The 22,999-nt window shown below is 35.6% G+C and overlaps 4 protein-coding genes and 1 long non-coding RNA gene across 10 annotated transcripts in view; 2 read left to right on the forward strand and 3 right to left on the reverse strand.

Annotated features, from left to right (window-relative positions):
• The window catches only part of osp (outspread), a 186,836-nt gene extending 175,734 nt beyond the window's left edge, over positions 1 to 11,102 (reverse strand). The window contains exon 1 of one of the 5 annotated variants that reach the window (XM_012369897.2): positions 9,290 to 11,094. In XM_012369897.2, coding sequence (XP_012225320.2) covers positions 9,290 to 9,442 — 153 coding nt within the window. In that variant the 5' untranslated portion in view covers positions 9,443 to 11,094. Of the gene's footprint in view, positions 1 to 9,289 lie in introns of all 5 variants that reach the window. The other 4 variants (XM_067350367.1, XM_067350368.1, XM_067350366.1 and 1 more) reach the window with 4 other exon arrangements.
• Positions 1,718 to 4,458, reverse strand: LOC136998151 (uncharacterized). Its single transcript, XR_010888778.1, has 2 exons — positions 2,743 to 4,458; positions 1,718 to 2,171 (listed from the first exon to the last, which is right to left on the reverse strand). It is a non-coding gene; the product is annotated as an uncharacterized lncRNA (long non-coding RNA).
• Positions 11,103 to 12,374: 1,272 nt separating the features above from the next.
• Positions 12,375 to 15,954, forward strand: Pmi (Transmembrane protein Pmi). The gene is made up of 4 exons (XM_012369946.2): positions 12,375 to 12,532; positions 13,352 to 13,569; positions 13,644 to 13,981; positions 14,141 to 15,954. The coding sequence occupies exons 1-3, from the start codon at positions 12,468 to 12,470 to the stop codon at positions 13,928 to 13,930; spliced, it is 570 nt and encodes a 189-aa protein (XP_012225369.1). The 5' UTR covers positions 12,375 to 12,467; the 3' UTR covers positions 13,931 to 13,981; positions 14,141 to 15,954.
• On the reverse strand, positions 15,162 to 18,055 carry LOC105673943 (dehydrogenase/reductase SDR family protein 7-like). 2 transcript variants are annotated; one of them, XM_067350483.1, is made up of 7 exons: positions 17,788 to 18,051; positions 17,666 to 17,698; positions 17,407 to 17,550; positions 17,105 to 17,324; positions 16,735 to 16,819; positions 16,505 to 16,665; positions 15,162 to 16,419 (listed from the first exon to the last, which is right to left on the reverse strand). In XM_067350483.1, exons 3-7 carry the CDS (start codon positions 17,542 to 17,544, stop codon positions 16,220 to 16,222), a joined length of 804 nt encoding a protein of 267 aa, XP_067206584.1. In that variant the 5' UTR covers positions 17,545 to 17,550; positions 17,666 to 17,698; positions 17,788 to 18,051; the 3' UTR covers positions 15,162 to 16,219. The 2 variants fall into 2 exon arrangements, with proteins under 2 accessions (XP_067206584.1, XP_012225368.1); XM_012369945.2 differs by having other exon boundaries at positions 17,666 to 18,055.
• A 26-nt stretch (positions 18,056 to 18,081) lies between these two features.
• On the forward strand, positions 18,082 to 22,717 carry LOC105673942 (zinc finger protein 665-like). The gene is made up of 2 exons (XM_012369944.2): positions 18,082 to 18,207; positions 18,289 to 22,717. The coding sequence occupies exon 2, from the start codon at positions 18,636 to 18,638 to the stop codon at positions 21,447 to 21,449; it is 2,814 nt and encodes a 937-aa protein (XP_012225367.1). The 5' UTR covers positions 18,082 to 18,207; positions 18,289 to 18,635; the 3' UTR covers positions 21,450 to 22,717.
• Positions 22,718 to 22,999: the final 282 nt, after the last annotated feature.

Raw genomic sequence — 22,999 nt, forward strand, 5'->3', positions numbered from 1 at the left:
TATGAACGCAGCCGGCGAAGGTTGCGCGAGGAAAAAGCTTCGATTCGACGGAAAGGAGAATGTATTACACCTCTTTCTTTCTCTCTTTCTCTCCTGCTCTCTCTAACTCTCTACCGGACTCGATTAATCGGCCGCGGGCTATCCGATGGAGGATGAATGCACCGTAAGCCGGCGACCCACCTCGTCGTCGCCGCCTCCATTCACTAGGAACAATCTACAGGCGATTTCATTTAGTCCCGTCGACCGTCAAGCTCTCTCTCCCTCTCTCTTTCTCTCTCTCTTTCTCTTTCTTCTTTCCTCCTGTACGTGTCGTATACCGTTACGACTGCCTGCCCGTCTTTGAGTGACTTTCTGCCTTTTTGTGACAACGCGTTGGGGATGGCGACGGTCACTCTCGGCGCATTGCCGATTGGGATCACTGATCGCGAGAAATGCGCCTTTCGTCCCGCGACGGCATCATAATGAATCGTTTAAGGACTTCACCGTGAAGCGGAAAAAAGGTGTTATTGTGAAACTGATTCTTTCGTCAATCTCTTTTTATGCCATCAATTTCGATCTTCTAATACTTTCGAATCAATTTATGCCGAATTATAATCAAAAATGGATTTTTTAATTTATACTACTTTTGACTTTGATTGATCTGTCTACTTTTTTATAATTAAGTTTAAAAATGCTATTAAGAACAAAAATATATGCAATCTTTAAATAAAGTAAATTTAAATCATAAAAAATCCACCTATCGTCATTAATTCGCTTCTATGTAAATTTTTCGTGAGATTAGTGTATTCACGTGGCGTCTTTCGTCAATAAAACATACAAAATGTACATGTCACAAGCGCAACTTGCGGAAAAAAAAGAGTGATGAAGTAGCTCGCGCTTAAGTAATAGCGATGCCCTTATCGCGTGCCCTTCTATCTCGATGTAAAATAAGATGCGTATATAGAGATATTCGCTTTATCGTCACGATGTCTCAGCTTGTAATTTAAACGGCGGTCCTCAAAGCGCGCGCAAGAAATAAATATCGCAATTGACCGAGCGATACATCATACGAGCACACCATCGGACATAACAGTACTTCGCTTACGGCTGACGTCGCCGTAAACCAACTAAATATGCTAACAATGAGCAAGTTATACGTGTCAAACGGATGAAGTTTTGACCGTTCGACACGCAAAGCGGAATAAATTACCAGCTAGACTTTGAAGATTAAAAACACTATACTATGCCATTATTATAAAATGAATAAAAGAATATTGCTTTCTAAATCCAATTCTTTTTTAGACAATCTATAATTTGCAACAAAATTTCAGATAAAAATTAAATTATTATAATTTTGCAGATATTTCTTATATTAGACACACGACACATAATATTATATTTAAATTAAATTCTATCTTGAATTTACATATATGCAAATTATAAATCGTATAAAAAGCTCAAAGTTATAGAGAAAATTTATACAAACCTATGTAAAACTTTATTTTTGACGGTAAAACATCAATAGATTCACATTGTTTTATACCGTTCTATCTTAAGATTAATATTAATTGCCTGCAAATTGTCATAAATTTGATACCGTATTTTTTACTTCACTTTTCTTAATATGTAAAATTTTTTCAAAGCTTACAGTTATTTATGAAGTATATAATTAGTAGTTTTAGTTAATAAATATTTGTTTAATATTTAAATATATGTACATAATTCTGACAACACTACCAATATCACACTATCATAATTATCTTATCAAATTAACATAAATTCTACGAAAAATTTAATATTTAAATACTGAAAATGACTTATATTTCCTTTCAACTACAAATTATGTTCAGATAATTCGTATTTTGCGCGTTTAAAATCACTATTTTAGCTCGGAGCGCAGGAGTACCTTTTCCGACACGGTCAAAATTTCTCCGCTTGTCGAGGACAAGCCCAAAATTCCACGCGACCTCCTGCATACTAATGCTTCTTCAAAGCACGACGCTGTATGATTTTAACACCGTATAAATTCGCGAAGGGGATTATTACGTGCGTAGCGCCGAGCGATTCAACACTACGACGCATTTCGATTACGATAACGCACATTTTGCGGGACGTGAGCTCGATACCCAAGTCTTCACGTTTACAAATTTCAACAGCTATCCCTTCGCGGAAATTCTTCGCCAGGTTTTGATCTACGTGTCAGATAACGTCTTCGTTAGGAGCTCAAAGATCTCTGATACACATTCGGTATTTTAAAATATCTTTTTTCCAGAAATTTTTAAATTTAACAGAAAGTATTCCACGAACAAGAATTTTTCGCGTTTTATTGTATCTAAAGATTTTTCTTTTCGCGTAGGTTTGTATCTAAAGAAATAATTTAAAATAAATAAATATTAAAATAAATAAATATGGCTAAAACATGATTATTATATTAAGTAAAATCTTTTTTCAGTCCCGTGTAACATGACAATATTTTCGATATAATAGTAATCTCTATATCGCCTGTATTAATAATTCCTAACTGTGACAAGAGCAGTAGACGCTTCTGAATAGAAATTTATATTCAACGGGCACGCGGATATCTACGTTATCTTATGCTATACTCGTATTGTACGTGTACGTAGATACAATCATAGAATTGTAAATATCATGAGGAATGTTTTAAATCGTGTCGAATTATTGAACGGGTTCTCTTATTCAATTTACAATTCTGTACGTTGTCAAACTACAGTTTCTCAATAGGAATCATTCACTTATACATACATATATGAGGAGTTCAAAGGAAAAGTGTCCAAGTCGTTTTTTAAATCTACTACGGCATACATGCGCGCGTTACACGCGCGCCTTTTTTTCTTTTCTTTCCTTCCTTTTCTTTCAACACTTTAAACTTGTCAAATGGCTATTAAAATAAAGCTGTCAAAATACAAACTGTCAAACGCAATCATCTCTATGACAACCGATTGATAATAAACAAAATCGTCTACTTGGCGATAGATAAACCGATCGATAACCGTCGCCATGACAACGAAAGGAGGCTTCAAAAGTAAATAACATGCCTCTTTTAAGGTAGGAATTAGTGAGTGCAAATGTTGAGCACCTATAAAAAACAGTGTACATGTTGCACACAATTAGAACAACTTTAACTTTAGGACTAATTTTCTAACAATTAACAAAAATGGATTTGATACGGACAATATATAATTTCACAGTCGGATAATATCAAAATTATTTAATTAATCGCATGTGGAATTTAATTTACGAATAAAAATTCGGCGAAGTCTAATAAATGTGGGAATAAAAATAAAAAGTTTTTGAAATTAAATTACGGAGAAAAATAATGCTAATGAAACTAATATGACCGCGTCAACAATTTGCAGATTGGAATGCGTGACCATATCAAGGTCTCATAACTGCGCACGCAACTGATAGCACTTATCTCTGTCCATCGGGGGATAAATCGTTGTGTCGAGTGCTCGTTTTCACACAACCGTTACTACAATCACGTGGATCTCGCGCGCGCGAACTGAAATAAACAGCCTCCGATTTTATAGCTTCGCCTTGCGTCTCGGTGGTGCCAAGCTTCGGCATCTTTCGTAAAGGTCATAGTAGGTATTAATACTTTATTGGACTCTAATTAAGACTACCAATGGAGAGAAAGATATATATATATATATATGTATGTATATATATATATGCCCTTAACAATATTAATTAAAGAGCGGTAAAAAGAGAATTTTTCGTTACGCCCTTAATTACCAATTATCCATCGAGCACGCGCAAAAACGGTAAAAATAATTCCCCCCGCAAAAAAAGGGAGAAAATGCGTATAGCAGAGACCGAAATGGAAACCTGATTGCGTGTTAAGCACGTTATCGTAAAAATACGCAAACAATAAACCGTGAACTAGCGCAGCCACTACCGGAATGTTAATTCGCGTGGCCTTCTTTAACTTGTTTACGTCGTCCGGAGAAGCTTTTTGCAATAAAGTTTTGCAATAAACAAGCATAAAAAATTATTATATGAAACATTCCGCTACAATGTAACGTAGAGTATGTTCATAGTTTGTTTCAGAAATATGCATATACTTATCTTCTTGATGTATCAAAATGTTCATCTCACTCATAATTAATGAATACAATATTTGTTAATCGGTTTTGTTAATCGGTTTGTCTCATACAGAATAATGCGCAATCGTCGTATTTTCGCGAGTGAGTATTGTGTATAGATTATTGTGCATACGAAATAAATTACTTTAAAATGCTTAGAACATTCAGTAAAATATTTACGCTACTTAATTTGTGAAATATTTTTCACGTGTTAAAGATTTATAATTATTTCTCTAGTATTTCTATAAGAAATAGATTCTTATTAATTAAGTATTTCATAAAGTTTATATATTCCGAGTACTACTTTTAACGCAATACAATCCCTTTCACGATACGCAATAGCTGCGCAACATGGAAAAAAATACACATAAACATGTGTGCGCAGCAATAATGCTCGTGACTCGATCGACAGTAATTAATGGTTTTTCCATTTCACGTGTCTCCGGCGTAGGAATTATCTCCGCACGCTAATCGCTAAGAGCAACCGGCCGTCCGATTTCATTAGAAGGTGAAATTCCATTCTGAGCTATTAACGCAGCGGAGTCTCGATTCCTCGGGCGAGTAGCGATAGATTGTTTGCGCGGCCGCTTCTCGGTGAGATCTCATCAACGAGACGAAGCGGATAAAGAGACGAACGAAAAAATTGTCGACATGCCGACATCGATTGTGTAACAACGCGCACGTTAATTGCCATCAGTCGAATCGGAGAATCCAGAATTTTCCCTCGATCGTAACTGCTGTTAATTAATCGCACGTAGGTAGATATCGTATGCGAGCATCGGTCACAAGTCACGAACGTCAACATCACTAAATTGAGAAACAAGGTTGCTGCGCGTGTTATATAAATACACAATTTTCCAGGCACAAATTTTAAAGATCACGTAAGACAACGGCAATTAACCTAAATCAACGTAATGACAACGCTAATAAAAATTAATTATTTTTAAGTCTTTCTAAGCATACTTAATGTTATGATATATTGCACGTATGAAATGTACAAAAATTAAAAGGTTCATCAAGCTTAATAACTCAGCAAAATCTTCTAATTGGAGTCTTCTAAGTAAATAAAAACTTGTTTTAATGAATTTAGGAATTATATCACAAAAAAACTTTTATAATCTAAAATTTCAAGTTATTAAGATTTAAAGAAGATGTACGGAGAAAATGAATTTTGTGTTGAAGAGGACGAGCAAATTGATAGGAAAAGAAGATATTCGCGAAAGCCGGATGGAAGCCCGAGGTACCGTAAGACGTCTTGCGGAATCGTTTCGCCGGATCAAAATTTAAGGTACGTCCCAACCGCGCGTCTCGGGCCTTCTCACCCTAGGAAATTATTTCTCGAAGGCACTTACGAAGGCGCTCACGAAGAAGTAATCGGACTCTGAAAATACCAAGCTGTACGCCGATAATGGCCGGTCACGAGCGAGCATGGCCCAAGGGTCTCTTTAGTCAAGAACAAGAACGTACGTACGCGTGTAATAAGACCAATTTCTTTTGTTAATCGTATTTTCTATCATACAGTACGATTGTACATTCTCGCGTTGCTCGCTGAAATTAGATCTCGTGATACACGAATGAGATACATGGGTCTGGAAATATCTGTTTTGAAAGACAAATGTAAATCCAATCTTTTCCTACTTTTTATTCCACTGAGATATAAAATCTCACGATCTACGTGTCCGTTAGTTTCCAGCAACGAAATATAATAGTATTGTACTTTTGCACTCATGTTGGAAAATAGGGCGTAATGTATTCAGAGGCAATAATATCGATTTGCAAATTAGCGTCGATTTTTTGCATTTATTTTTTATCGCGATTATCGAAACGTTGAACTCTTTGCAGGAGGAGGATACGACGGCCAACGGGCAAGGAAACATTGCGTCGCGTATGCATACGTTATCTGCAGGAGAGACAAAGAGAGACGGCCGACGCGGCAGGGAAAAGCGAGACGGAGAGAATAAACCGATACAGAGATACCGCATCCATGCGAAAGCCGACAGGCCAACAATTCTCGGAGGGGGCCTCTCTTCTCTCTCGTAGGGGTGCTGGAGGAAGAGATGGCTGGAATGCACCGAGAACAGGTCGCAAGACTGCCGACATTCCGAAATTTGCAACGGCGCGAGGACCACGCAAAGCAGTCGCGTATCGCCCGAACGCGCGCGAACAAAATTTCGGAACCAACACGCGTTGATACTCCGATCTTAATTAGAAATATGCAAATAATGTTTCGTTGAAATAAGAATATAATAATTCTTATTAAATTGTCAGTTCTGTCGTGCAATATATTAAAACTGACAATATCTCAAAATTGACAATTAAATACGAATACAGAATAATATTATATTAATGAATACATGTGGAAAAACCTTTCGAGATTTTTTTTCTCTGTCATTTTATTTTATCTCAAAATATACGTATAAAATGTTGATCCAAATTAAAAATGAAATAAGTACAAAAAATACCTGTTCAATTTAATCATAAAACCGAAATTTGCCATGCCATAAAGACGAAAAAAGATTAGAGTATCGATACACGGAAAAAGATTTAAAAATTTGTTCGTTTTATAATTCTTTCATTAAATTTATATTAAATTTCCAAGCATGCTGTGTATTTGTGTATTTCTACAGATGTTTACGGATATTAATTTCAAAAATAAACTTTACGAAAGAAAGTATATGAAGCTCGCTCTTACCTAAATATATGATACAAATATATTGAAAAACACAATTTGTACAAATGATGATCTGCCGTATTACCGTAACTTTAGTTAAAAGACAGCATAATTAAGTTGAACAATTAATGTAGCATTAAAGTGAACGGTAAAGTGGCGACACGAAAGTATAAAAATACGGTTTTGCGTGCAGAAAAAGTACACATTTAACGAAGTGACAATGATTACGTATCGCGTTTTTCCTCCGGTACCGTACACTCGCGGTAGCACGAATAGCTTTTTAACATTCTTATTATGTTTTCGATTCTTTCTCTTTTCCTCCCGGTCTTTGATTTTTACGAGCTCGTTTATTCATCGACAAAGACTCTAACGTAAATAAAAATCATATGAGACAAAAAAAGCAGAACTATAAAGATTCCTTTTTTTCGTTTTGATGCTTTGCTAAACGCGCACACCGGAAGCTGTATTTATAACCTCGATTATGACGCGACGATATCTCACACGTCTCTCAAATTAAAGAAAGAAAAGAGAACTATCTTTCAAGCATTGTTATTTTATCCTACCACTAAATCAAATATTTAGGCTTTTATAAAGTGTGTAATATATTTTCGTTCAAATGTAATATTTAATCGATAACAAGAGCTCCTTTACGCGACATATTGCATATTGCATATTTTTAATTTACATTTATTTAATTTTTATGATTCTAATTTATTCTTTATCCAATAAATATTTCTCACAGAACGATTTAAAGCTATTGTTATATTATTTCGGTGAGTTCATATTTCCGATAAATACACGAAAGTGACTTTTATATTTATTGGTAGATATAATAATGATGATAATAATGTGCGACAAGTGACGTAAGCACTCAATTTTTATAGCATTACTGATTGAACTCTGAAATTATGTTGAATTCAGTACCAGTTTTGTATGTACTGTATAAAATAACGGTTGAAGAAATCAACTTTTTATATATGTATTAAATTCGTATATAATGATATTACGGCAAGACTGCTCCGAAATTTTCTTTTACTCCCAAGCAATTCCTTTTAACGCGCCAGATTTTATAATAGGCTCGCTTGAGATCTTTAAATTGCCGCGTAATTGTTGCTCGTTATACGCGTACGATTATCCGTTGTAAAAAAACGCGCGCTTACAAAGCAACGCGAGATCGAAAGCGGCCTAGGCGTCAAATTGCTGCGAAAAGGAGAAAAAAACGTACCATGTGGCGAGCAACTGCGCAGCAGCATGACTCTGAACATAATCCGTTGAGTAGTAATATTCATCCTATATGCAAACTTATGCGAGTTCGCGTTGTCTCGCGAACGTGTTATTTCGTCTGAAATAAATCGCTAGCACTAATATGTAATAATTTACAAACGACTTGCAAAAATATTATTCATTCCATAACAATGTTCACGAATGTATCAACATCGATTTAATAAATTTTACGCTACGTATATCAACCTGGAAATATATGGAGCGATAGCTATGTAAAGTTATTGAATCGCGACTGCGGCTATGTAACCGGGCCGGAAGACAGGACACGTCAGTTTGAAGGACAAACGAAACATTCGTTGCACGCAAATCGGCGCAGGTTGCCGCGTTCACGAAGCGATTTGTAAACAACGGCCGCAGCGGATCTTATATAACGTCGGCTTTCTGACAGCAGCGGGACCTCCACTCCTTCTCACCGCTCGTCCCTGATCTCAGGAAGGAATTCGAGAATGAGCGAGAAGGACGAGAATCAAGTCGGGCGAGAGAACCAGAGAAGAAAGAAGAGAGAACGATATAAAGAGAGCGCATCGAAAGAGACAAAACGAGAGAAATATTTATTACCTAGGCCAAATTCTCTTATCTTTAAAAGCCGAAGAGCATGTGCATAGCAGGGCAAATATGTATATATATAAAACAATATATACAGTAAAATATAAAATATATAAAGCGATAAAGTTTTGAATTCATTTGAGATCTATACTTATTGTATCAGCATACAAAATTAATTATAATGTCACGAGATAAATTCATCAAAAATTATAAGAGAAAAAAACTTGAAACCTACACCGTACCACGTGTCGTTACGCCGTAAATAAAAAGTAAAAATAAATCCCTATCTAACTTATTATAATCAACTATAAATTTTTTTTTTTAATTTCTGTTTCAAATAAATTTAAAAGTTTAGAAACCGGAGAATTTTCGTAAGAAAATTTAAAAACATATTTCAAAATGTGCAAAAAGCATATTTAAATCAATAATAATTATTTTGATTCATAAATATTCCTTCTCGGAAACTGCACAATTTCATTTTCAATTTTGCCCGCCAAGTACGACGAACCTCTCGCTCCGTTCTAATACGCAATAAATATAACGATACATATATATGTACTTATGTAAGCGAAGGGGAGAAAAAAGATAAGGAAGAGAGAGAAAGCAAGAGTGCGGTAGCACAAGAGGAGGAGCCCGAAAAGAGCGAGCGAGAGGATCGGCGTCGGCGAACGAAGATAGAAGAAGTCCATCAAGCAAAACTCACCCTGTTGCATTCCAGGGCCTCCGCGCTGTGCTCCTCCTTCTGCTTGAAGCAGCTGCTGCACTTGCTCTTGTTGAATATGTTCGGCGCGAACTTCCTGCACTCGGCGCCGGTGCCGCGGATGCCGCCGCCACCGCCCGCCGTGCCACCCGACATATCCGCGACGACACGTGCGAATTAACCGCGATCGCAGCCGAGGCGCAGCATCGCCTTCGTCCTTCCTTCCTTTTTCACCCTCCGATCCGCCTTGGCTTCCGGTATCACGGCGGATCCGTGGATTCCGATTCCTCCCAGCGAAATGTGCGTGAGGTCTCGGGGGAGATCGCTACTTCTTCTTCCGCAAAGTGTTTATTCACATGAGTGTCGCCTTCGATCACTCAAGTCCTTCGGACGCGAACACTTTACGCAGGTCGATACGGAACGTCGGCGAATCTCGGGAATCTCGCGTTGATACGCACGTACTTTTCTCCCTCTCAATCTCTCTTCTCGCTCTCCTTTATGGGATCGCGGTACGCCGGTCGTTGACGTCGATCGCGCCGGCAATCTTCCGCAGGATTCCACCGCCAGCTGTTCAGCGACGGGAATCGCGCGACGACGGAAATGTCACCACCACTGTGGATTTCGGAATTTGGCTCCGAGACCGCTCTTCGCTTGCGACGGAAAGCGGAATTCGCCGCCCTCCGGAACACCCGCACTCGTTCGCACACTCGCGAATTATAGTCAGGAGAAACAGCGATTTCAACAGTCACCGCGTTCTCATCTCCGTTCGAATCTTCGTGTTTCACTTGAAATTTTTCACTCGCGAAAACAACGACCGGAGGCAACGTTCCGGGTTCATCGATCTCGACCGATGTCGAGAGTGTCACCGCGAGCGAGCACGCGAAATCTCGCTTAATCTCTCGTCGGACGCGACAAAGTCGCGTTAACGTTGCGTTACGTTGCGTCGCGCTGCGTGGTGTATTTATTTACGCGATCGCGACACACGACATCCGCCAGCGAGCGAGCGCAGCGCAACGCGTACAACACCACCCGCGCGTACAACACACTCCACGTCGACTGTCAGTGCAATCCAGCCGAAACGCCTGGCTTCGCCCCACTCGAGGAGTTTACTCACACACTTGCGCACTCCCGTACGCGTATCCCCCGTCGATCGACGCGGCGCGGCGGCCACGACCTCGCCTCTCCGACACTCCCGACTGTAGCACGTGGATTTACGCCGTCACTCCGAATCCGCTTCTGCTGTCAAGCGTCACTGGAGTCGTTGCTACTGGCGTCGGAAATTCGGGAGCGTATCACTTGTCGTGCGATAGTGCTATGGTTATTCAGTTGGCGGAAGTGTTTCGGAGCGAACGTCAGAGCACACTTCGCAATGCACTTCAGAACATTAAAAAATACTGGTATTTTCGATTTGTCGTGGAATTTTCACGAATTTATATCGATAAAAAAAAGCCGTACGCGAACAACTGCGATTCCAGCACATAGCTTCGCTGCTCATATGTTTGTTCGTTCGCTCGTTTACTCTGAATGTCACCGCGAGAAAATCCAGCGGAACGACGCCAGAATAAATCGTAATCCCGGATGGGAAACGCGACGACCGCGACGACGAAACGCGATACGAGACACGACACACGATACGCGACGACGACGGGCACACTTACGACGACGACGACACGGCGCGTCGCGCTGCCCGTGACGATACGCTCGCGCGGACGTCCATCTGCGATCTGGAACTCGATCTGCGCGCTACGGCTAGCGCTCGCTCTCGACCTCTCTCTTCCACTCTTCTAACCGACCGCGGAACACACTATGCGCCGCGTTACTACGCGCGATCGCGAATATAGTCCCGGCCTATCGCGCCGCGCCGCCATGATACGGGATCGCTCGAACTATCGCGAATAATGACCCGCACACATATTCACGCGATACCAAAAAAGATCAGTTACTATTGTAAATAAAAAAATATATTCTTTTAGTTGTATTTCCTATACCTTATTTCTCTTTCTTTCTTTCTTCTCGAAAATATGTATGTGTATCTAATTTTAAATTTTAAATACAAAAAATATAAAAAATGCGACTAAACAACCGTGACTAAAAATGGTTATTTTACCATAAGATGACTTGTTTCTTTCTTTCATCTTTCCGAAGAAGAAGCAAATATATATTCTATGCAAGCAAATATATATTCTATGCAAGAAATATCTCTGACCGTTCAAATTCGATACTTCTGTAATGTGCTCGATGATATTCTGTTCGTTCACAAAACACAATAAAATAGTGCATGCACTAAAATTACATATAATGGCCGCATTTCAATATTCACTGCCAGTACTGACAATTTATAGTGACAATTCATACTATGTACACTATAGATTTTCAACACTGTCAGTGCATTTTAGAACATATCCAATGTACTAAATTATGATTGACACATTTATAAATCTAATCAAATAATATCAATTTAAAAAACAAGGATTCAATTGTTATGTTTTCTGAACGTCGATATATATCAAAATTTTACGGCAGAGCCTATGTGCTTCAAATTTCATAAACATTTTAATTTTGGGTATCTTATAATAACATAATTTCTTTTTTTAGTCGTGTTTGGTTAAATCGCATTAATCTTAGAAAATAAAAATTACGAAAATTACGACTAGAAAGCTAAACATATATATGTAATACTTAACATTACCACTATACAAAATCATTAATAATTTTTGCATTGCTTGATCCAAAATAGTCTGACACATAGGAATAGAACATGTAACGTAGAAGTCAGTTACTGTAAATTAACATCAGTTTGCCAATAGGTCAACTAATTTGCAAAAGAAAAAAGCGAACCGCTTGAGCGGCCAATAAGCAAAACTGCGTAAAAAACAAACGTTGGTGCTTTACGTAGTAAAATATACGACATCTGGATATAAATTTTAACACGTTTAAAGCTGTTACAATACAATTTTAATACGAACGTGAAAAACAATCTGCTTACTTTTTTGGAAGCCGGTGAAAAAGAAATAGCGCAGGCGCAAAAGATGGTTTCCCGGCTTTTTAACGGATACTACAGCATCCAATAGAAAATCAAAATTATTAGACTACTCGAGTCACGCAAGCAATCGCACGCGCGGGCGCTCTATCAGCTGATTTTTGCGTCCGGTTCGACGAGTCATGCTGTTTCTTCCGGTCCATGCAGACCGCCGTTTCAGTATCTGTAGGATTGACGGTGAAGATGGTAGATGAAGCTGGTGACAGGTTTGTACTCCCAATTAATTTTCACGTTATTTACAAAAATCGACATCCTTCAAACGAAAAGTACAATGTCATAACGCGTCACCGCGACGCGTTTTCTATCGCCATTGAAATGGAATTAACCTCAAAATTATCGCGGCATCGCGGTACAGCGTGATTAATTTTTCACAATAAATCTCTTTCATTTCTTGAATATTTCAACGAGCAATAAATTTTAAAGTTTAAAACAACGAGCAAGATGATTTCACGAGATAGAGACGGCAATATTTTTTGTTGCGATTCTGATTTGTTAAAGCGACTCGTATCAGTTTTTGTCACTTTCACCGTTGTTTTTTCTTAAGCTATTAATATATACATATACACGCATCTCTTCAAATTATTGTTATTAAACGCTAAATCGCAATGCCGCACGAAAATACATTATTTTAATTTTAGCCTCGCCGGTTTTGTGTGAAATGTATGTTCACGGCCAAAACAAATCTTGCATTGATTAGCTGTATAATCAATGTCTTACATAACACACAAAAGAATGATATTCCTGAAATTATTGCGATTTCCAATGTTATTCATCATAAAGCATTCATTAATATTGAATTCCAACTGTTTAACACATACTGGATTTTAATCTAAAATAAAACTAACCTTAATCAACTTCTTTACATTGAAGACATTTTGTAGCTATAGACTATAATAACTTTTTGGCATGTTGCTGTGAATTACATAAATTTTGCATATACACAATTATGTTGCACAATATGAGATTAGATACAAATGTAATATTAGATTGCAAGAATAATAACTTGCATATTTGTTTTCTTATAGAGATGAGTCCTCAAATGTTGCCATTATCAGGGAGGTGTATGACAGTGAAAATGCTCATGAGACATTTGAATATGAGTTAGAGAGAGCTTTAGAATCAGAATGCAGTCTAATTGTTATCGAACCATCAAAATTAGGTGATGAAACCTCTAGATGGATAGCAGTAGGAAATTGTCTTCACAAAACTGCTGCATTGTCAGGTCTTGCTGCGATTGCCACAGGTTTGGTTGATCTATATAAGGATCTATTTATACAAAATTATATTATTGCTGAATAATATTTTATATTTTTTTAGGGCTAATCTGGGGTGATCGACCATATATCTGTGGTCCATTAGGTTTTACATCTATTATAACCTGTGGATTATATACAGTCTCCTGGCAATTTGACCCTTGTTGTCAGTATCAAGTAGAGACTGACACCAGCAAGTTACCGCACGTAGAGCTATTAGCTGTTCTAGGTCCATCGTCTCCAACGTTTCTTGTTAGGAAAGATGATACAAGGAGACGAATTCTTCACACAACTATTACATTGGCAGCGTTCAGCATTACCGCCTGGAGAGTGTATCAAGCATTCAAGTGAAAGAATTATTACTGGCATCAGATGTGACTTGAATCAGAACGAAACAATAAGGTAGGCTGCACGATACATCAAGTTTTATAATAATAGGACTACAGAACTCCTTAATTAAGAAGAATGCAGACTTATTCATTCTTATGTCATGGTGCATTATGCCACAAAGTATTATCATTTTGAAATTGACTTATAATACTTTTTGATGCTACCTCGTAGGTGAATGCTGATTATGTGATTTGAAAAAAACCACATAAACACAAGTAACAAATGGCAGATTTTACATTGAATCAGAATTTTTACATTGGCATGTGATTTCCTTAAGATTTTACATCGTTACTCTTTGAACTCCACCTTGGCAAAATTGTCAAAGATAACTGTATAATTGTATGAAATTGCAAAGACCATATACATGCAGCCTCTATAATGAAGGAAAAAAAATATTGACATAAGTGTTCTTAGAACTATGAAATTTGCAATGGATTTAGCATTATGTATTTTTTAGATTGTAAATAAAATAGGTAGACAGAGAATACAGTACATATGGTATGTCAAAGGGTATGTTGCCTAGATTTTCTCACCCAACAGAAAACAATCTATGTTGAAGTTATACGATATTAGAACAATATGTTGACCACGAAAACTCAGTATAATTTTAGACTTTGATTATTTTATTAATCATAAATGTAGAATAAGATACCTTATTTTATCACAAACGCGCGTATAAAACACTTTATCGTTTGCATCATTTTTGTCAAATAGAAGTTGATATCGCGAACATTCCTGTAAATGTCTAATAATAATAAAAACTAAAGTCCTGTACATTATATATGTAAACTTTCTTCGCGTAAAATTTGTGGTCACATGAACGAAATTGTTCTCGTCTATATGTACATTGTATAAGGGCTCAAAAGGTGAAGCGAAAAGTGTACATAATTCTTAATATTGCTCTAGGGATTATAAATCAGGTTTAGAATAATAATCAATCTACTTTAACATCGTTATGTATTGAGTATAGCACAAGTCTGAGAGACAAAGCTGTAAAATCGACATTTGGAAATCCAGTTGGATTTTGTTCTACAGAGTTCTATTTTATACACAAAAAGCGCAGAAATTTATTGAACATACTTCTGTCGAAGGCTTGTTTCTCCAAATAGATTAAATGAATTAGATTAAATTATTAGAAAGGAGAGTGCACAGAACAAAACTAATTGTTATTAGAGCGAAAAATACAGTGATATTTTACTTGAAACATATAAATTTATTTTCAAAAGCATCAAATTTATTTTTGTACAATGCAACTACAGGACAGGTTATGTAAAATATTATATAAATGTTTACTGAAAATATGTACTCGCCTGTTAAGTTTAACATTACATTTAATTACATTTTATAATATGACATAAATTTTTATTACTTTTTTTATATATAATCTACTTCATTGTATAAGGACTAGAAACAAGAAAGCCATATAAACATGTGATCAATATATAAATTTTGCAACTTGGAATGGCTAAATACATGACAATAGGTTTCAAGCTTTATGTTGCATGTTCTTTTTTCAGGTTTTCATTTAAAATATTGTATTTAAAATAAGTTTATATACCACTTAATAGAGAAGAACTTAACAGTGTCAACAATAAAAGAAATAAGTTTAATAACATTTTAAATAGTATCATAAATAAATGTGCCATCCATTACTTGAAAATTATACAATACTTTTATTAAATATATTTCATGTATGTCAAATTTTCAATAGCTTTCACGTTATAATGTTTTAATATTAGAATGTCATAATAGAAAATTATGTATAGAATATTAAATCATTATGTATCATTAAAATCTTTCATCAGTTTAAAATAATAGAATTTGAATGAATTCTGCGAGTTGTATCAAGAGATGGATAGCACACTCGTTATCGAAACATTTCACTTTCAATTTCGGTTACAGTTTCATAGTAATAAAGTGTACATAATGTAAAGATATTCCACTAGTCAGAGAGTGGCTACGAAAATATAAAATATACTTTTGAATAGTGTATCTTATTTAACTGCTATTCCTTGTTATTAGAATTATATGTTTATAATATAATTAATTTAATAGTGCTTTAAATTTATATAAATTATTGATTTAATCTATGTTAAATTTTTTATAATTTTATATTATGAGAATCTTTTATTTTATACATAGGAATTTTACTTTATACAAAAAAATATTTATAAACCCATTGTGACCACGAGAAATCAAGTTACCTTATTTTTATAATTAAATAGCAAGAAACTTACGATCAATATAAAATTAGTTATCTTTTGCCAACTTTTGTGCACGTTTTTGCATAATCCAGAAAAACAGCGAAGGAAACAAAGTTCTAAGTACAATAGCACATCTTGGAGAAAATGGTGCGATTGTAAGTTCTTTCTCTTGCTTCAATACAGATTTCAAAATACATTCAGCTACGTACTCTGGCTGATAACCACTTTCAGTTGTTTTATCCATTACTATAACAAAATAATAACAATACAATAATATATAAGAATAAAGTATTGATTTACCATTTATAATATGAATATTTCAACTACTAACATCCATAAATTTGTCCATTTCCTGTTAAAGCGTTAAGTGAAAGAGATGTTTTAATATATCCTGGATTAACAATTGTAAATTTAATATTTTTATCAGACAACTCTGCTCTGGCTGTGTCATACCAAGCCTGTAATGCATGCTTAGATGCAGCATATGCAGATCTGAAAGTTTACAAATGTTCATAATACAATTTATCTTAAGATATTCAAATATTCACTCATAACATTTACCTAAATGGAATAGCGATTCTTCCTTGAACACTGCTTATACCAACTATATGGCCAGATTGTTGTTCCATCATAAATGGAAGAACAACTGCAAATAAATAATGAATAGTATAATGTATGGTTCTATAATAACAAAAAACCAATAGAAAAAAGGTTATAAGAACTAAAGCATGGGTGTCGGGATATAAAAAATTTATTACAAATTGATATAGAAAAGACCCAAAAAGTAGGCTGAAACTTTTCTGTATCATTATTATATCTTGATTTGTAATATTTTTATGCCTTAACACCTGCACTTTGGTCCTTAGCTTTTTCTTTCAATAATAAATGACAAATTTATTACAACATCAGATTCTTTTACTGACATACTTACTTTTACTTAAAGCAATTTGAGAAAAATAATTTAACACCATTACTTTTATGTCTACATCGACATTTGTATTAATAACTTCTCCTCTATATGATATTCCGGCATTATTTATTAAAACATCAATTCTGCCATGTATTGATATAGCTTTTATTACTTCATCTTTTAAATTATTAATATTAGTTAAATCTAGCGACACAATAATGGGTGGATGAGTTGGAACTGTCTAAAAAAAACAGCATAAAGTGATTAATATTGCATATTTGTCTGCCAAATTTGTCTGCTAAAGTAAGTATTGTATAACATACTTGATGAGTACTCATTAAGTCATTTTTTACTCTTTCTAGTTCCTCTTTTCTACGAGCCACCAAGATAATTCTACAACCACAACTATAGAATATATGAGCCAAAGCTTCTCCTAAGCCAGAACTTGCACCCGTTATCATTACCACCTGAATTGTATCAAATAACACATACAAATCCATAGAGATAATTTTAAATATATTATTATATTTATATTTGATAATATATTTTTATGTAACAAAAATTTCAAGCTATATATGTTACCTTGCTGGTAAGAGCTGCTCTTTTTCGTTTTAGCTGTATAATATCGAAAAAGTGATATATTAGCCAAGGGAAGGTGATTGGAAGACCGAAGAATTTAAATAACCACCATATAAAACTCCAACCTGCTAAACTTTCTTCTTGTCGTTTCATATTATATCTTATATATAATAGAATATTATATATATAATCAAATAACACAATAAAATTTTAGTTTGTAAGTGCAATAAATTTCCAATTTAAAAAAAAAAAATTTTTGTCGGAAAAATGTGTTATATCACGACTTTTGTGTCAATGGCACAATTATTATCAACGTTTTTTGTCATTCTTTTGTATTCTTATGATTCTCATGTTTGTCCTTCTTCATGATATAACATAACCTTTGAACATGTGTCATTACAAATATTGTGAAGTCTGCGACTGAAATATCGAAAGCGTCTATTGAAACGCGGCACAATGTTGGTTAGTTCAGCCTGCACCCGATATGAGGCACTAGTCAGCAAATAACCTGAAATAACCTCCTCGCAACGTCGTAGCTTGCATATGTACGTATATACACATTACTTAAAAATTCTAAAAACGACACAATAATTTTTTTGAGAACTTATTTGCACGATTTTTTGCAGGCATACTGATCTTTAAATCAGGACAAATATTTTGGTTCTATAAAATATATTTAAAGCTGCATATCTATACAAAATGGTGTCAGTACCTAGCGTGCAGAACGAAAAAGAGAATATATTTTATTCATGGGCTGCAAATCGTGCATAGTAATCGTCGAGAAGTATTACGAACGCATAATGTACAAATCCTGAGGCATACATAAAATTTGCGATAACGTTTCAGCGGTGATTGAATCCAACTTAACCTAAAGAACATAATTTGAGGTGAAACTAGGTTTCTTCAAGCATTGTCGTAAATGTCATAATGTGTCTGATATAATTTGATGGGATGTAAATAAGCAGCAAACGAAATGGAGAATCACGAGAGCGAACAATATGTGACATTTTCTCTTCCTGATGTACACGATGCCATACAGGATAACATAATTTCTCATGAGGAGATATGTGAGCCTGTTGACGAATGTGTTCTTCAGGAAGATCTTACAGAAGTCACGGTTAGTACTGCTGTTACTACTGACATTACAGAGTCACAGGATACTGCTAAAATTATTACGGATCACTCAGATGAAGAGGAAGACAGTCCGATAACGTATCCAATGTATATCAAGCAAGAGGAACAGCAACAATATACATCAGGCGATGATGAATCCATGGCTGTGGAAGCTCTGCGGCAGCTGGGCGGTATGTACCCATCTTTTGAAGATAAGAAAATCAATTGTCCAACCTGTAAACGCCTCTTTACTCAAGATGAAATGGTTGAACATCGGTCTGCTTGCGCAGCATCTAAGCTATCCTGCTCCACTTGTGGTGAGAGATTTGAAAGGAAGATTGACCTGAATAATCATATGGTTTGTCATCAAGTAGATCGTCCTCACGCTTGTAGAACATGTGGTAACTTATTTCGTTCCAAGAGCAGTTTACAAGCACACATGCAACAAATGCATGTTCAAACTGAACGGTCGCACAAATGTACCATTTGCGGTTCAGAATTTCAGAGGCCTTCCAGTTTGTCCAATCACATGAAGATACACACATATGTTGCAGGACGAGCTATTATGCAATCGCAGGAGAACGATATGTCTCAGCCTGTAGAAACGTTCAAGAAGTGGCCGGAGAATGCAACCAATTCACAGAATACTTCGCAGATGCCAACTTCTTCATCTGTTCAATCTATACAGAATTATGACGTATGTCAAGTTCAGTGGCCAGTTTCAACATACAATTTCCAAAATGAACAGTCAACAGTTACTACAATGTCTAATCATGAAAAGATAGACACATTGCAGGAGTTTACAGTGTTGCCCAATGGAGAAGTGACGCAGTTTAGCGAATACACTGAACAAAATAATATCAATAATCCAATTAACAATAGTCAACAGTACAATTTACCAATAAATTCGTTCAGTACCGATGGAATAGTCAAAATCGAGACGTACAACAACACAAACAGAAGAGAGTATGAAGATGTCAAACCAAATAGTCAAACTGATAACAAACGGTATACATGTAAGCATTGTGGAATCAACTTTGCACGCGCGACTGCATTAGCGTCCCACGAGAAAATTCACGCTTTCAAAAACTGGAATATGCCGGTCGAATGCGTGTATTGTGACAAACAGTTCCAGGATGGAAATCACTTGGCGACCCATCAGACCACTTGCGTTAAAAAGATAATGCAGAACAACACGGAGAAAGGCGTAGCCAATAAGTGGTGCAAGCACGCCTGCTCTGAATGCGGGAAAAAATTCACGACCAAGCAGAAGATGTTTCGCCATCAATGGATCCACCGGAAGAAAACTCACTCGTGCGAGGTGTGCGGTTTACAATTCGAGAAACAGAACGAGCTGGACGATCACAGGCTATCGGCGCATCCCGGGGGGTCGCCGTTTACGTGCGCAGAATGCGGAAAGAGCTTTGTATCGCGACAGGGTCTTTGGGAACACGGTAGAACACACGCCGGCAGTCCGGCGCACTTTCAGTGCGATACTTGCTCGAAAACGTTTTCGTCGCGTCAGGGATATTTGATACACAATCGCACACACACTGGCGAACGACCGTACGGCTGTAAATTCTGCTGGAAGTCGTTTCGCGACGGCGGGACTCTGAGAAAGCACGAGCGTATCCACACGGGAGAGAGACCACACGTATGCCCGTTGTGTTCAAGGGCCTTCAATCAAAAGGTAGTTCTGCGCGAACATGTTCGATGGGTTCACGCAGCGGGAAAGAACGAGACAGAAGCTAGTAGCCCGCCGTATCCCTGTCCATTATGTGGTGCTCTGAATCAGGATCGCGACGAGCTCTGTGCGCACATCGTCAAGCATTCGGATCAGATGATGGCTGAAGCCAAGGCAAAGACTTACGAGACCTCCCCGAAATCGAAGCCGGCGAAGAAGAAAACGAAATCGTCGTCGAGTGGTATGACTACACCAACGAAGCAGAATGCTCTGGATTTTATTTCCAGGGCGGAACAAAACGAAGCGTTATTATCTATCACGGATACATCTGATAAAGCGGAAGAGCTCCAGACTGTTATGACCGAGAAGCAAGGCAACACTTTCGTCGTGGTCACCACGGACAAACGCAATGACGGCTTTGTGACGATATCCGATCTGAAACATAGCAACATACGGTTTATCGTGGACGGCAAGGAAGACGAAAACATTCACGTACTTCAAGTAGATCAGGATCATAGGGATTCTCTCAACATAATTGCTATGGACAAGCAAAACGATACGGCGCATATAGTGTCGACGGAATCTGTAGATGGTGCACTCGATGAAACGATCAGACAGAACGATATGTCCATGATACACTTGATCCAATCTCCTAAGCAAAATAACACCCTGAATATAATATCCAAGCAAAACGAATCGCTGCCTGTTTTAACGATACCAAATCCACAGAGCCATGAAAATTATTCCAGTCAAATTGTACAAGTAAACAGTACGGACATACCTATAAATGTAACAGCACAACAAAAGGAGGATAAAAATCATATAGATGAACAAGACTCTTTAATACAGGAAGGAACGTCTCATGTTATACAAGTTGTACAGTATCATCAGCACGACAGCGACGACAGAGAAGATTTTATTTGCGAAATATGCGACGAAGATTTTGAGGATAAAAATACGTTAAAGAAACACATTAAGGTTCACATTTAATTATCATTTTGTTGTCCACATTTGTAATATCTCTCAAACACACATTAATATGAAATAACATATTAAAACAAACTGTATAGGAAGTTGTTTGTACAAACACTATGAGTGTAGTAATCTTTTTTATTAGTAACTTCAATTGCACAAGGTTTATTTGCAATGTTTTCTCTATATAAGAATTATCTTAAACAAAATTAATTTCTAAAAAAGATAAAACATTGATGCATTGATTTTAAAAGTGATGCACATGAAGTGCAAATTTATGTAAATTTGATGTACAATATACAGTTTAACATGGTAGTTTATATGGTCATGTGTTAACTATACAATGAAATAGGCATATTTATTAAATTAGAAGATGCTACAGTTAGGTATTACATTTTTTTCATTTAGATGTTTCTAATTTTTATCTCAGACTTTATAGCATAAGTATGTTTTGAAATTATGTTCCTTTTTAAAATACGTACCGTGAAATATCGGCTGATTATGATATATTCAAAGCTAAAAATAATTTTTTAAATACATATTTAATAAACTGTTTTTCAAATATAATTTTATTTACTTTTATTGACTGGTGAATTAAATAGAATTAAATGGTATACAATTCGTATTTTTTTTTTTTTTTTTTTTTTACTTTTTTTTTTTTACTTTTGTAAAACAGATTATGATATATTGAATATTTAGATATTACTCTTTGATAATTGCAAAAGACCACTCAATTTCTTTTCCTTGGTATGTCAAAATTGCATCTACATTAAGTCAACAAATAAATTCTGATCACATTTATATCCTTGTTCTCAATTTAAAGATATCAACCTCAGTGAAAAATTCTTATATTTTTTTTTAAGGAGAGATAGATATTCTACATAATCATATTTGATGAAATATTGAATTTTTTAAACTACTGATTTTATAAAAAAAAACTATTGAATGATTAAAATAATTATTATTTAATGAATAGTTATGTTGCCTTTTGTGTATTTTTATTTCCACGATAAGACTATTTTAATTTTAATAATAGATTAAAACAAAATATCTCTTCCTCGAAATTAATAAGCACAGCAAATTGCTTTCATATGTTAAAGAACATGTGTATCAAATTAATTTTAAAGAATAGATTGTGCAGATACATTCAATATGATGTTCTTGAAAGAAAAAGTTACATATGACAAGAAAATAAATAGAATCTGCAATCTCTAGTATGCTACAGTTTTGTATCATATTAATTCATACTAATTGCGTTACTAATAAAAAGTTATTATATTTGAGTATAGGATCTTTCTCATTACAAATAAACATTAGAATTAAAGAGTATGAAATGTAAGAAAATAAAGTGTATTTTATTTTGTAAATTATTTATTTATATTACACATTATTTATACTGTTATTTATACTCTTTTCATTATATTAAAACTAATAAATTTAGATAAAAAGATACCAAGTATAAAACAATATAAAAGTTACTATAATTTGATGACATAATCAATTGTAAAACTATACATCTTTATACTTAAAAAGTAAAATTTTATACGAAATAATAGTTTTTATTAATT

Source organism: Linepithema humile, chromosome 2 (assembly GCF_040581485.1).
Source record: "Linepithema humile isolate Giens D197 chromosome 2, Lhum_UNIL_v1.0, whole genome shotgun sequence".
Taxonomy (NCBI): domain Eukaryota; kingdom Metazoa; phylum Arthropoda; class Insecta; order Hymenoptera; family Formicidae; genus Linepithema; species Linepithema humile.

Coding starts and splice junctions, on each gene's coding strand:
- Pmi (XM_012369946.2), top strand. CDS start 12,468: ATGCAGACCGCCGTTTCAGTATCTGTAGGATTGACGGTGAAGATGGTA. Junction 12,533..13,351: donor GTAGATGAAGCTGGTGACAG/GTTTGTACTCCC, acceptor GTTTTCTTATAG/AGATGAGTCCTCAAATGTTG. Junction 13,570..13,643: donor TCTTGCTGCGATTGCCACAG/GTTTGGTTGATC, acceptor ATATTTTTTTAG/GGCTAATCTGGGGTGATCGA.
- LOC105673943 (XM_012369945.2), bottom strand. CDS start 17,815: ATGAAACGACAAGAAGAAAGTTTAGCAGGTTGGAGTTTTATATGGTGG. Junction 17,325..17,406: donor ACTTAATGAGTACTCATCAA/GTATGTTATACA, acceptor TGTTTTTTTTAG/ACAGTTCCAACTCATCCACC. Junction 16,666..16,734: donor AGAATCGCTATTCCATTTAG/GTAAATGTTATG, acceptor GTAAACTTTCAG/ATCTGCATATGCTGCATCTA.
- LOC105673942 (XM_012369944.2), top strand. CDS start 18,636: ATGGAGAATCACGAGAGCGAACAATATGTGACATTTTCTCTTCCTGAT.